Source organism: Rhagoletis zephyria, unplaced genomic scaffold (genome assembly GCF_001687245.7).
Source record: "Rhagoletis zephyria isolate East Lansing unplaced genomic scaffold, Rhagoletis_zephyria_1.1 Rzeph_scaffold_04035, whole genome shotgun sequence".
NCBI lineage: Eukaryota > Metazoa > Arthropoda > Insecta > Diptera > Tephritidae > Rhagoletis > Rhagoletis zephyria.
Window position 1 is genome coordinate 1872 of NW_016161118.1, and position 15201 is coordinate 17072.

General features: G+C 33.2%; 1 protein-coding gene and 1 long non-coding RNA gene across 2 annotated transcripts; one reads left to right on the forward strand and one right to left on the reverse strand.

Annotated features, from left to right (window-relative positions):
- Positions 1 to 530: 530 nt before the first annotated feature.
- LOC108370150 (protein split ends-like) lies at positions 531 to 3023 on the forward strand (the record flags this gene model as incomplete). The annotated part of the gene is made up of 5 exons (XM_017625413.1): positions 531 to 692; positions 807 to 1041; positions 1104 to 1514; positions 1583 to 1926; positions 1991 to 3023. Coding segments are annotated over 5 exons (1440 nt in total), but the record flags the coding sequence as incomplete, so codon positions are not given.
- Positions 3024 to 6601: 3578 nt separating this feature from the next.
- On the reverse strand, positions 6602 to 8685 carry LOC108370151 (uncharacterized). The gene is made up of 3 exons (XR_001848600.1): positions 8674 to 8685; positions 7293 to 7296; positions 6602 to 6753 (listed from the first exon to the last, which is right to left on the reverse strand). It is a non-coding gene; the product is annotated as an uncharacterized LOC108370151 (long non-coding RNA).
- Between the last annotated feature and the right edge of the window lie 6516 nt (positions 8686 to 15201).

Below are 15201 nucleotides of genomic sequence, written 5' to 3' on the forward strand. Positions count from 1 at the left end.
ATCGAAATCGGATGAAATTTAATGTTCCCGTCCACGAGAGTAGAAGGCGTGACAATTATTCCATCTTTACCAAATTTCATAATTCCCTATTTCTAAGTAAAACTAGAGCACATGTCAAGTTTCAGTGAAATTGGTGCAAGTTTACTATTATTTCCACCTGCCTCCATATAGTCGAAACACTGTGCGACGTAGCGTAAACTTAGGTTGACGTACGTAGCAGCATATCAAATTTACTGTTGATAGAGAGAGAGAGCAGCAACGGCAACGTCACCGCCATGCGGTGATGGGTTTTGGTTAACACGCGAATCCCATAAGGTAGATCGTGTCTGCGTCAACCTACGTCTACGTTACGTCGTTGACTGTTTGAGCCTCCCATGCCCATATGATTATCATGTGCTGTGAAATAGTTTTTCGCATTTTCTGACAAACGTGTAATTTTGACAAAAGAGAGTGAGAAGTGGAATTCTAGTATAGCTCAAAACAATAAAAATGTCTCCAGACGAATAAGTACACTTTTTTAACTTGCTTAAATTCTGATTACTGCAAAATTTTATAACTCTGTAAATGTTATTTTTCGTCATATCTACTTGCGGACGCAGCATGAAATCGGCAGCTATTGCGCCAATGCTTCTGGTTCGCGTACAACAAAAAGTCCACCGCCCGCGCATCAGCAAGCCTCGCCCATAACACCGGTAAACGCCACACTTATGTATTCGCCTGACTGCCCTTTTTTATAGTTTTGAAGTTGTTTTATTATGAAATTTGTGTTCAAACGCAAATTACTAATTAACATTTCTCTTCAACAGAGTGAATCCAGCTTCCCGGTTGGTGGCATTCGCGGTGTTCCAGCACGTGATTCGTTTATCATCTACCAGCACATATTACGCAATCAACAGGAAACTATCAATGCTTCTTTGCGTGGTGAGTTCGACGAAAAAATACTCGCTGGTAGTCCACCATTGGAATTGCGACGACCGGGTAGCGTGCCACGTACGATCGCTGTGCCGCATGGACTGCAAAGTCCACAAGACCGTGCCACAGGTACGTTATATAAATATACTTATACGCATTTCTAATTTACAATTAACGCCTCAATTCCACAGATTCGCCACAAGTTGCTCAAGTATATGTACACAACACCCGCATACCACATCCGCATTACACTGAGCGCGCATTCTACGAGGCGGGTCGCCAATTGCCGGTCGAACCACCACCAGCTCATCGTTCAGCTGCAGCGCATAGTGTTGTGGCGCAACCACCGCCGGTCGCCGTGCCACCACCAGTCGCGGGAGCAGCCAGCCCATTCATTGGCGGGGCGCCTACGACGGTACAGCCAGCGTCAGCGGCAACAGCAGTGGTAAACACTACAACTGGTGGCGGCAATCTTAATGTACAACCACCACCAGCTGCGGTAGCACATCTGCATTCCGCACAACGGATTGAGCAGGAACGCGAGCAGCGCGAACGAGAGCAACAGCAACTGCAACGTGAAAAAGAACGAATTGCAATTACAAGTAAGTGGACTTTTCCGCGCACACTCCCGCAATTATGAAATCACCAAAACTTTTTCTCACCACACTAGCCTCCACCGCAGATACTTTGTCTTCTGCTGCTGGTCAACAAACCACAACTCAAACGAGAAGTCTGCAAGTAGCGACACCATCCCATGCCAATCCACAAGTGACACAACCGCCACCAGCTGACTCACTGCTCACACTCCTGCAACGCTATCCAGTCATGTGGCAGGGTCTTTTGGCACTCAAGACCGATCAGGCAGCAGTACAGATGCATTTCGTGTTCGGTAACCCTCATGTGGCGCGTGCCTCGTTGCCCTGCAACCGCGACGGTAGTACACCGCCGCTGCGTATAGCTCAACGCATGCGGCTGGAGCAGACACAACTAGAGGGAGTGACCAAGAAGATGCAGGTGAGTTATAGCAATCAAATACATAAGGCAGAATTTATAATGTTCTAATATGTATTACTTGCAGTTTGAAAACGAGCATTGCATGCTCTTGGCGCTACCTTGTGGCCGCGACCATGCGGATGTTTTGCAGCAGTCGCGGAACTTACAAACTGGCTTCATCACCTACTTGCAACAGAAAATGGCTGCAGGCATAGTAAACATACCGATGCCCGGCAGTGAGCAAGCAGCCTATGTTGTGCATATATTCCCATCGTGTGACTTTGCCAATGAGAACTTGGAGCGAGCGGCACCTGATTTAAAGAATCGAGTAGCAGAAATCGCACATTTGCTGATAGTAATAGCAACTGTCTAAATGCAAAATGAGGTGTAAGTACCTAAAGCACCACTAATGAGTAAAGGTTCAAATGCGCATTGCATTTCAATGCTCTGGAGCGTAAAAGCGGGGCTGTGCAATTGCTTAATCCGGATTTTAAACACCAAAATTACTAGTATCACACTAGTATATACAAACTGGCATATATATATATATACTGACGCGAACAAAGAAGTAAATTTGTAACAAATTTCATTACATGGAATGTGACTACATAAAACAATAAAGAAATCTGCCTCTAAAGAAAAAGTAATAAGTAAAGATAGGCGCAAAACTGCTGGCACATAGGAAGATATTTAAAAGGGAAATATAACTACATACAAACGTTATGGAGGAACGAATGTAATTTATTTTAATTAAATGTTTAAAGGATTCTAGCAATTAAGTTCTTTTCGAGAAAATAACATACAAAAAAAAACATACAAAAAGTGTAGCCCAGAAATCTAATAAGTCGTTAACAGACACCCAATAAGCAAATTCGCTAAAAGCATAAATCAGATGAAAACCAAAACTTTAAATAAGAAAATAAAAGGGATACAAAAAACACAAAATACTAAACAAAACAAGTCTTAAATGTAAGAGGCGTTAATGAGTGTTAATTTGAAAAAATCTATACAGAAAAAGAGAAACCCGCGCCCCTGACATATAGTCAAATAGGCACAGTAAACTGAACTAAAACCGATATTGAATTGAAGCAAGCAAAAAAGTAAATAGGGAAAAACTACGCAATACTACGATAATGCGTGCAACTATTCCAAGAGAGGTATTCGTAATTTGGAGACGGAGTTATGAGGATAAAAAATGAGAATATGAAAAATTAAAATATTTAATTATATCAATTTGTTAAAAATGTATATATACAGTTTTTTTTTTTGATTTCCATGCTGCTAAGCAAATTTTTATTACAAGTTTTGTGAATACCTCGTATTATTTTTTGTCGTACTTTTTTAGTTTTTGACCCGCACTTGTTTTATGAATAACATTTTCCTTAGTGTTTCATATTACTGTAATAATAATAAAAGAAAGCAAGTTGAAGGATTATTAATAAACATAAATATTTATTAGTAAGGTTAAAATAAAAAACTAATTTACGGTTATTAACTAATCAAAAATTGTAATTTATTTATGATCTCAAATTAAAGAAAAGCTTACTTCTTATTTGCTTTATCAAAAGGAAAAAAAAACTGAAAAAAAGGTAACAAACTGATCAAATAGAAACTGATTTTTACAGCTAAAATAAACTTTTAAAAGGTAGAATCTATGCGGAGATAACAATGTGCAAGGGAGCAAAACAGATGACTTGATAGTAATCCTTTGAGGAAGAGGGGTAGTAAGCCAAGCTTAGAATTGTTTCAATAACTGCACAGAATAAACAATATACAAAAGAAGCATGTCTGCGTGCGCTGAAGTCTGAATTTTTGGCACGGTCGGTTAGGAAAGAAGCGTACGTCAAGTCGGCACTGCCTCGGTTACTTAAACAGTGTTTTCATTTGGCCGGCACTGTTCATTTGAAGGTTAAGTTCTCTGCTCCATTCCGTAATATTAAAACCGGCTAAATGTATGGTCTGATGTTTTTCTGCATACTGTTTATTCTGTGGCAGCATTAAAAGTGTGAGTTTTTATTCATGCGTGTGAATTCTTTTTTTTTTTTCTTGACTATTATATGTACAAAACGGTGCCACTTTTCCTAATACGTTTTTTCTTGTCAGCACCTCTTTATTCATAAAATTTTCAGTTTGAAATTTATTTTCTTCCTACAATATTTGTCATCTAGCAAGATGTTGGCAAAATTCAGTGTTAAGGTTTTTTTCTTTAATGATTTTTTTTTTACTGTGCGTATGTGTGTTTAAGATTATTTTTAATTTTACTAACAATAATAATAAGATTCTAAGAATGCCTTAGATGCTTGTTACATTGTAAGCTCAAATGCCAAAAAAAAAATGAAAATAAGAAGGAAATGAGGACATAAGACAAAAAACTAAAATCAATACCCAACATTGCTTATATTTTAACAAACATACATACATGCATAGTGTATGGTTATTATACTTAATTATACATTCATAGATGTGTGTCCATTTAATGTTACACTTAGAAAATTGGAACCTTATCCAGAAACTGTTATGTGCAACTACTTATACATTCATATCTACAAATGTATGTATGTATGTATTTCAGCTCACGCTCAACTCACTGTGTGTCACTATTATTTATGTTTTTTATTTTGGTCTTGCTTTTGAAAGAGTCTCATACTTGAATTAAGGGACACGCCTTTCTTAAGGTTCAGTTAGTCTAGACTTAATTTACGTTACCTAATGCATTGGCTAAAGCAATATATTTTTGTTCGGGAATTTTTTGATGTGGCTTATAGGCGGCCAAGTGACTATCAGCTGAAAAGGCAAATAAGAAAAGAGAATATTTTCGCTTCTGGCTAAGTTGACGTGTTGGGTAATCATTGTTGATTTCTTACGTAAATTAAGTTAAGTCTACACTAACTAGACTATTAGATAAATTCTTTAATTGTTTTCAAGTTCGTCTGTTCTACTTAATTTTTTTTTTTTTTTTTTTGTTATTTCTATCACTGCCATTTTTTGCGAAATACATACATACATGTATATTTTTGCTTAGGTTGTACATACAAACATATATTCTGCTTTATAAGTTATATATGTATCCGCAGCTGTAGAAAGGCACACAATTTTATTTGTTTTTGCTTAATCTTCTTGAACGAATAAACTTCTATGCCTTTTGTGGAGTTTATAGAAAGCCGGCCCGCATTCACGCGGAAGAGTGGAACTGAGTTAAATGCCTCGTGGCTTTGCGCCTTGATTAGACTAGTTGTCCAACCCCTTAGTTGTGGGAGGCATATCTATTAATTGTTGTAGGACTCCCCAATCAATTCAACGCATGTTTTGCTTACCTTTTAGCATTGTTGTCACTGATTTTTTTTTGTCACAGTTGAATAGAACTTTTCTATCTTATAATTTTTGGTTTTCATTGAATTCTTGATTTTTTTTTCTTTTTAAGACTAAACAGTAAAATACAAACTGAACTAAGCTGAAAATAAGAAGGAACATTAAAATGCATATAAAACTAAAATTTAAAGGAAAATAATCGTATAAAGAAAACAATCCTCACGATATCGAAAATATTACATAATATCCCTTTCCCATTAATATTAAACGTAATTCTGGTAATAATAAACTCTGTAAAATATTAAAGTAGTGTGTAAAATACAATATATAGTATGTATGTATATCCATAAATAAATTATGAGTAATGCTAAGCTCTAATGTAAAAAAATCTACAAAATAATGTTATGTAGTAGCATCTATTAATACAATAAACTTGAAAAATGAAAGTAACACATAAACTATTTTAAATCTATGTACAGTTGAACGTAAAATTAGTATTTAGTATAGCGTTAGAACAGATTAATTATTACATACATACATATATTCACTAACTACAAAGCAACTAAAGCTGAGTTAGTCAAATTAAAGTTAATGATAATATAAATATTTAACAAAAACAATAAAAGTGTATGAAGCAAAACTTGATAGAAGCAGCGTTAAAATTAAAAGTTATTGTAAAAATTTAAAAATTAAACCCAAAAAAACATCTAATAAGCAAGGTCAGCTAGCGTTAGAGTATTGAAAAGGTCTATGCATACATACATATGTATGTACTAGCACTAGCCCGCTCAGTTGATGAATACATAGTATATTTAAAAATAATTCAAATATGTATATTAATACATATGTACATACAGACATACATACCTACATATATGATTAATTAAAATGAAATACACAAATAAATAAGTTTCATTACTGTACCAATGTACATTTTGAGTTGTAATACGCAAGAAGTTTCTCTTAATTTATTTTTTTTGTTTGTTTGTTTTTAAACAAAGAAGCAACAAAAGGAAGATCAATAAATTTGTCTGTTATTTTTTTCGTACAACCAATTAAATGAGTGGTTTTTTGTTTAAATCATTTTGATTGTAATTCTCACCTCATTTCATTTGATTTTCATAACACACACACATTTATTCTACTTATACATACAAACATACAAATAAAGATAAAAGCGTGTAAGAGGCTTCGCACGTTTACTAATACCCACTACCCTTGCGAACTTAAAAAATTAGTTTATCCTAAAGCTCCTTTATACCATTCCTAATAGATTGGGCCTGTTCGAGGCACGTAATAAAAGCGGCATTACTGCCGTACTGATGAAAAATGACAGTATTGCTGCAACTGCCCAACTGATAATACATTGCTAGAAATTCGCACAGAACGTGATATTTTAATAATTCGCGCAACACTGCGGTTGTGATTGCAACTCGAACAAGCCTATATTTTTTGTTAGAGAACACTTTTAGGTAACTTAGAGCACTAAAGCCTATGGGTCGATTACTGATAGCAACGCGACCACGGTTCGGTCAGTTGCTGTCGAATTATCGAAAAGTTAACGCTGTTCATTTTCAAAACATATTAAGGACTTCCAAAAGAATCTGTAGTATAATTGGTTAATAAACAAATGAACCACTTCGTTAACCTTCAATACATCCACTCATAAAAGCTTGCGCACCTTTTCGATTTTTCGCAGAAGAAAGTGCCACAGCGATGACTTTCATTTGGAAAACTTGGTGTGTCGGTAGATTTAAAAGAGGTGTTTCAGTTGATAAAGGAAAAAATTTGCAATCAGTGTTCGCTTTTGTTTCGCTAAAAGGGCGTACTATACGGGAACTAAAATTTCAAGTTATTGTTTTGTTATTTTCTCCATATTCTGTAAAAGCAAACTGCGTTGCAAAATGTTAATATAAAATATATGGCACACTTTCCAATTTTCGCTCCTAGACACGCTCCAAAAACATTCTCAGCAACCACAAAAATGTAGTCGCCTGTATACACACTTTGTAGCAACTGCAGTTGTCAGTTGAAAGTTGCCAGTATCCATCTGTAATATCGTTTTGGCAACTAGCAACGCAACTGAAGTTCGTTTGCTGTCGATAATAGACCCATAACTTCTGCTTGACATACCATATATGATATGGGACTGGAATTTTTTATTTGTATGTGGAAACTTTTAAAAGAAGTCAGTTATAAAAAAAGCTTTTTTTTAATTTGAGTTTCATTTGAGAATATTATTAGGTATCAACTTGGGCATCATAAATTTATGCATCCAAAATTGGAGAATTTTGTTATTTTGTATCTGCTGTGATTTTCAGCGCCGTTAATGTAGCATCTTTCTTGGGCCCATCTTAGGTTCCTTGCAAACTCGGTACTGTTGCTAAACTTGCAACAAGAACAATCATTAGATTTTCATTCGCCTCGTTTTTGATTTTTACTTAGCTGCTAATGCTATTAGAGCAGAGAGTTGCTATACATATTAGCAACTTCATTTTTTCTACTATTTCTGCAGGTTTTTTGCACACAAGTCTTCAGCTTTAGGGCACTTTATAATACTTATATTCTTAATATACACTTTTCGATTGATAAAAGTTACCATTCTTAATATAAACTTTCGATTCAGTGGCGTTGACCATCGTCTACCTAACTAAGGTGGCCGTTGCTGTCCATAATCGACCAACTACAGACGCAATTCTTACAAAAAAAATGTTTCTATTGTTTCATCTAAACTTTTATATACGAGTACGTACAGAGATCACAAGTACCCTATGTACATACATACATACATACATACATACATATGTACATATGTAAATCGAAAGATTGAAGTTTTGTCGAAAAACATGCGGATAGTTTAAACAGAGCTAAATAACACCAAAAATATCTAAAATCAATCACCTTATACGCACATACATACATATGTACATACATGCATAAATTACAAAAAATTAAAACCAACAATTAAATACATAGTACATTCGAATATTCTTATATACGTATATATGTAGGTACACACCTAAAAATAATGAAAATCGGTAGCACTATAGAAAGTTATGTGCATATGTGTGTATACTTGTTTGGAAACGCTTATTAGCAAATATAACATACATAAATCTACAGATACAAAAATAACAAAAATTTAAATAAATAAAAAAAACAATAGTTATAAAAACTGTGAAATTTCAAGCAAAACCCAGAAAAATACCTAATTAACTAAATAAAAAATAGCAAAATTGACGACTTTTAAGCGTAGTTGTTAAAAAGCTTAGAAACTTAGCGAAAATAATAAAAAAGTAAAAAAAAATAATTAAAAATCGACGTCAACCCATTTAACTGCAAGTGTCTAAATTTACAAAACGAACATATACATATTAACATACATACATAAATACAAATCATTGGATTCCTCCTCTCCACTGCTCTGTTTTCCCACTTAAACCCCGACTTGTAAAAAACAAAAATTTCTATACATATACAAACATACATACATACATACATATGTATTATTTGCCTAGATTTTAAATGCTGCAAAAAGATCTATAATGCATACACTACGTGTATGTAGTACATTCATGCATACATAAGTATGTATAACACATGTAAATTACACAAGATAAATTATATTGAATATTAAATATATGAGTAGATTATAAAGAAACATATATACTATATATATTAAATATACAGTTATAAAGTCGTGGATATGAATAAAAATAACAGAAAAATTAAGATCTAATAAATATAAAAATGAGAAACTCAAAAAATATAATAGGCAAACAAATAAGTGTTTTGTGCGTGTTGCGGGAAATCGAGAAACAAACAAACTGTAAATATTAATAATAACTGTATTGATAAATATTATAATTAAATTGACGTAAAATTTAAATGAAATAAATGAAAAAGAAAATATAAAAGCCAATTGCGTTTTCTTTTGGCAAAATTTGGGTTTGTCTAATATATACATAGGAGCATTTCCCTACTTACGAAAGTTACATGCGGATACATTTTTTTCATCATAAAGAAAAAAACGGCCAAGAAAAAATTGCAACTATTTCGTGTGTGTGTCCCATGATGCAATAATGAAAGGTGTTGTACGTTGTGACAACTCGAATTCGAACTTCCTTAGCACAATATTTTATTTTGGAAGTACAAGAAAAACGGGAAGAAAAAAAGCCTTTTAGTGCAATAATTACTAAATTTTACACCTTCTCAACAGCGTGCCAATTATCAGAATAGGTATACAGTGAAACCCGCTTAAGTACTTTACCCCCTTCCCCCCGCGTAAGTACCTAACCTGGTCACCGTGAATTTTTGAATGTAATCAGACGAAAATCCCTCTCTTAAGTACCTCCCCGCTTATTTACCCAACCCGTCAAAGTACCTAAATTTTTCGTACCCAATTTACCATTTTTCCTACAATTTTTGCCTTTTAAGTGCTCTTTTAAAATTCCTTAAAATATTTACATATTTTGAAATTCAGTGGCAGCGCTACACACTTTCGCCAAAAAAATTATAAAAAATCAAAGGTCATTTTTAGCCACTTGAAACTTGTACATTATTACACTAAACTTGAATGTTCTATAATATAAACCTGTATACTCAAAAAACACCTCTGAGAAAAAAATTTGAAATTTTGGTGAATTTTTTTTCTTTAAGTGTTCCACAAAATCTTAACTTAGGTTTATATGGCATGTGTTAGGGAATGAACTGTATTTTAATTGAAAAATCTTACAAATTAATAAGTAAACATAAGTGGCAATATCAACAATATCATTTGAATTTTGCCCAAAATGATACGTCCAACTCTGTTTGTATGTAAGTATAAATATGTATAATCAATGACTTTTTAAAGAATTAAAATTCTTGTAAAAATGTAATGCCACACCATTGCTTTATCTATTTTCTTAATAAAGTTGTTCTTTATTTATTTATGTGCTTAAATAGTGCTACGGTCTTGGTTTTAAACCAGTGTACGAAAATAAACTATATTGTACGTTACTATTTCGTTTCGTTTATTACTTTAACAGTTCGGTACAATACGAAACAAAACGGCTGAGTTCACTTTGGCGATAGTACACTACAGTAGTTTAGTAGTTACAGACGAAACAACAAACGAAATGAATCGTGGAGGGAAAATATTTTTATGTATGTACATATATGCAATAAACAAATACGAAACGAATGGCTGCAATGAATAAAAAAAATAAGAATGTTCNCTACAGTAGTTTAGTAGTTACAGACGAAACAACAAACGAAATGAATCGTGGAGGGAAAATATTTTTATGTATGTACATATATGCAATAAACAAATACGAAACGAATGGCTGCAATGAATAAAAAAAATAAGAATGTTCTTTAATTGAATTGGATATGAAAATTTACAGAAAAAATTATTTTTCACGTAATTGAAACGTTCGCATACATATAAAACGTACCCTATGGTACAATTGTCACAAACGAAAAGCAAACGTTTCTCGTTGGGGAAAATGACAGTGAATCTTACAATTTGTTTCTGACTATTTACAAAACTGTACAAAACCACAAATGATATGATGATCGATGAGCAAATGGGAATTGTTTTGTACAGTTTATTTTCGTACCCTGTTTTAAACTTTGTATACTTCATTAAGGCTGCATTTCTTTATTCATTCTGAACGTTTGGAATAAACTTTTTTGTTTACTTATTCTTTAGAACGTTACTGATGATATGTTAACGTATATTTCAAACGCATTCTGTTTATTCCGGCTGTGAAATGGGATTATCCGGAATGTATAAAGAAACGCAGCATAAATGCTCATGTTTTATTCGAGGATTTAGATGAAGATGTAGCTACATCAATAATTATGTTCGCTTAAGTACCCGCATCGAGAAACTTAAGCGGGTTCTTTTAAGTACCCAACCCGCCTAAGTACTTCAAAAAGCTGACATTTTCGTGAGGTACTTAAGCGGGTACATATATACATATATGGCTTGTTAGTCTCATAAATTTGTAGATAATTAACATAATAAAAGTCGTGTTTCTATTCACTGGAATATGATAATATGCTTAAAATTTTTGGGCTGATGAATACCCAGCTAGAACAGTGTGGCTTATATATAATCCCTAATATGTGCCGTATCACTAAGAAAAGTATCCCTTAAGAATTGGAAAATTTTCCCTTATACTGTACAGGCCAAATATAGATATTTATTTACGTGTGATCTTTTGTCCCCCTCTTTCATATGGGCTTCTCGTGCGCATATATCAGGTTTGATAGCTGTTGACCATACCAATAATGCCTCATACTCAGTTTTACTAGATCTAATTGTGTTCTCGGGAAAAAAATTTTCACGGTTCAAAAATCTGCTTTGTATGATATTTTCAATAAAATCTAAGGCCAAAATACGACAAATTTTCAAAATTTGTAGAAAAAAGATTTAGCCGCTATATTCAGAGGCACTATTTGTATGGCCAACAGCTATTCGCATTATACGTTTTTGAAGTGAAACTTCTTTAGCGGCGGTTGGTTGGTTGGGAGTAAATTGGCAAATTGAGCGGAAATTGCACACGGATCTGGTTGGGACGCAAATGATGCAACGGAAATGATTGGGGCTGAAACAAGTACTTCTTGTGTATATGCAACGGAAATGATGCAACAGAAATGATGCAACGAAAATGGTGCAACGGAAATGGTTGGGGCTGAAATAAGTGCTTCTTATGTGTATGCATATGGTATCTATAAATTTAACAAAAATTTGCTAACAAAAGGTTAAAGAATAACACTCAGAAAAAGACCAATACAAGAATGAAAGTAAAGGTGACTACGTACATAAATGAAGAAAAGGATAAAGGCAAAGGTAAAAATAAGAACAAAAACAAAGATGCGTAAAGATAAAGGCAAAAATGAAGACCAAGGTAAATTTAAACACTTTACTTATATATATAAGAACAAATGTGAAGGGGAATATGTAGCTGAAAATAACGATGAACATAAAAGTAAAGACAAAGAGGAGGATGAGGATACCGATAAAAGCAAAGATGAAGATAGGGGAAGAAAGATTAAAATAGAGGTAATTACAGAGGAAAGGATATAGAGAGAGACACAGAGACTCAATCTGGGATCTATTTTTGGATTTTAGAGATTTACGGGATTCTCGAGATCTACCGATAAAATAATCGATATTTTTATCGGTTTTGTTATCAATTTTTNTAATTACAGAGGAAAGGATATAGAGAGAGACACAGAGACTCAATCTGGGATCTATTTTTGGATTTTAGAGATTTACGGGATTCTCGAGATCTACCGATAAAATAATCGATATTTTTATCGGTTTTGTTATCAATTTTTTTATCGATATTTATCGATTTGTTATCGATATTTACCGATTTTGTTATCGATATTCATCGATTTTGCTATCGCTAATTATCGATTTTGTTATCGATATTTATCGACTTTGTTAGCGATATTTATCAATTTTGTTATCGATTTTATTATCGATATTTATCCGATTTTTTTATCGATATTTATCGATTTTGTTATCGATATTTACCGATTTTTTATCGATATTTATCGATTTTGTTATCGATATTTATCGATTTTGGTATCGATATTTGTCGAATTTGTTATCGATTTTCTAATCGATTTAGCTACCAATGTTATTATCGATGTTGCTATTGAAATTTTTGTCGAATTTGTCTTCGGTTTTGGTATCGGTATTTTGATGGACGTTATGATCGATTTTGTTATCGATAGAGTATAATGATAAAAATGAAGATAATGGAAAAACAGAATAACATGAATGTTATTAAAACAAACAGTGGTAGAGGTAGGGATCTACATTGATAGAAAAAAAAGCGAAAAAATATAACCTTAAGCAAAAGCAGATGTGTGTATGTATAGATAGATAAGTAACGTAAGTTTCACTTCTACAGTGTGGCCCAGGCGCACTTACTTTTTTTTGTGTTCTACCGTGTTATATCAGGGATGGTTTGAGGAATAATATAAGGAATTATACATTACGTATATTCAAATTCGTCTCATACAGCAAGCATTAACTACTTTTTAATATTTTATTTATTTGTTTTTGAAATTAACGATATATTTCAGAATTTATTATTTAACTATACTTTAAAATAGATAAGTTAACGTCCTAATACTTATTGAAGTCTTTAATTCCACTTCTGCAGGAACGTATTTTATAATATTTTTCACATACATATGGGCATTCACAATGGTGTCTTAAGTGTCGTATTGTTATTTTGTAAACTTTAAACTATATATGTATATTTAGGTGGTTCGTAAGTTGTGTTATAAATTTTGACACTGTCGGAAATAGTTAGTTGTGGTTGCAAGTCTTTAGACATTTATTTAACCACTCAAAATTTACGACATAATAACAATGCGATACTTACGACACCGTTGTGAATATGCTGTAATAATATAAATGTATTAATACAACTATAAACTAACATTTATGATCTACATATTAAAAAATTATATTATATATAAATGTATATTATATTCAGCCCGATTTCGACTCGAATCAAAATTTTCTCCGTTTGGCAACTTTGGTATTCTGCGTTCCGTTTCCTTTCGATCAATCTTCGAAATTTACGATTATATCTATTCTACATTTCGATCGTAGTTCCGTTTTTCTAAGCTGTTTAAATAACAAGTTATTTCATTCTTTCTTTACCGGGACAATTGTTACATCGGTGGTCAACGACGCAATTACAGAACTTTAAACAGAGCAATATTTTTCGATCGGGTTCAAATCGGGCGATTGTGAGGGCCTATTCACGAATTCAAGTGTATTTGCAAAGGTGCTGTAGCTCACCAATGTAACGATCGTGTCGATAAAAAGGTAAAATATAACATTTAATTTGCTATTAAACACCCCACCCTTCTTTCTTTTTGAAGAGTCAAGATGTTGATGCAACAAAACGGAGCAGATTTTCAGTTGAGCGGAGTAGAGGACTAGGTTTCAAATTATTTCGACAAAACGGAACAAATCTAATCCTATCGGAGATAAGTCCGAACGATGGCTTATTGTGTATATGAGGAAAATTTACGCTCTTTGTTTGGTGCACAAAGTCAGTATTACCGCCAGTGTTGCCACTTCGGCCTTTTGCAGGCTAAATTTAGCTTTTTTTGAATGCCTTTAGTCTCAAAATAAGTGATTTAGCTTTTAGCTTTTTCTTAATTTCATTTTGGCCTTTTATAGCCTTTTTTCTTTTTTCTTACTCAAGTCCTTTATTGAATCGATATTTAGAAAATAATATTTATATCATAAAAAAATGTGTTATGGTAACTCTAAAAATAGTAATAGATAAATAGATATCACAGAAAAATTTGTTTATAGTAACTCTGAAAGTAGTAAGCACAAAAAAGTTTTCGACTATCGTAAAGCTCAAACCGGATTGCATATCACTATTAGTTGGTATTTTTTAACTGAGTGGCGTCGGAAAAGAGCTGTGCTTTGTGCTACGATTTTTTTAATTTTAACCTCAACCAATGGATAGGTAAATTTCAGTAGATCTGTCTCTTTTATTTTTTTTTTTTTTAAGATATTTGACGAAGCGATCGGTTGAAGAAATTTCGCTTGGAAGTAGCGCCAGTGATTCTGATTGTGAAATACATTCAAAAGTACGTAGTATATGCGTATGGGGATTTTTGATTTACATACATTTGAGTGCAGTTTGTGTTTTAGAAAATATAAACAAAAACCGCGAAAAGGATGGTTTCTGGATAGCAGGTTGAAAGCATGGGTCGTCGAAAACAACGTGGTAGTGAGGTATAAATATTGCTTTTGTACACTACAACCAAAGCTTTCGGGGTTTCTTTACTCTCATACATACATACATACATATATTATGGTAGGTACATGATACAAGTATTTAAAGGTAAAACCGTTCGCTGAATTTATATTTTTTGTTTATATTTTGAAGTTTCTCTACTTTATAAAACTGAAACTTTCAGAGCAACCGCTAAAAGTAAATGCTT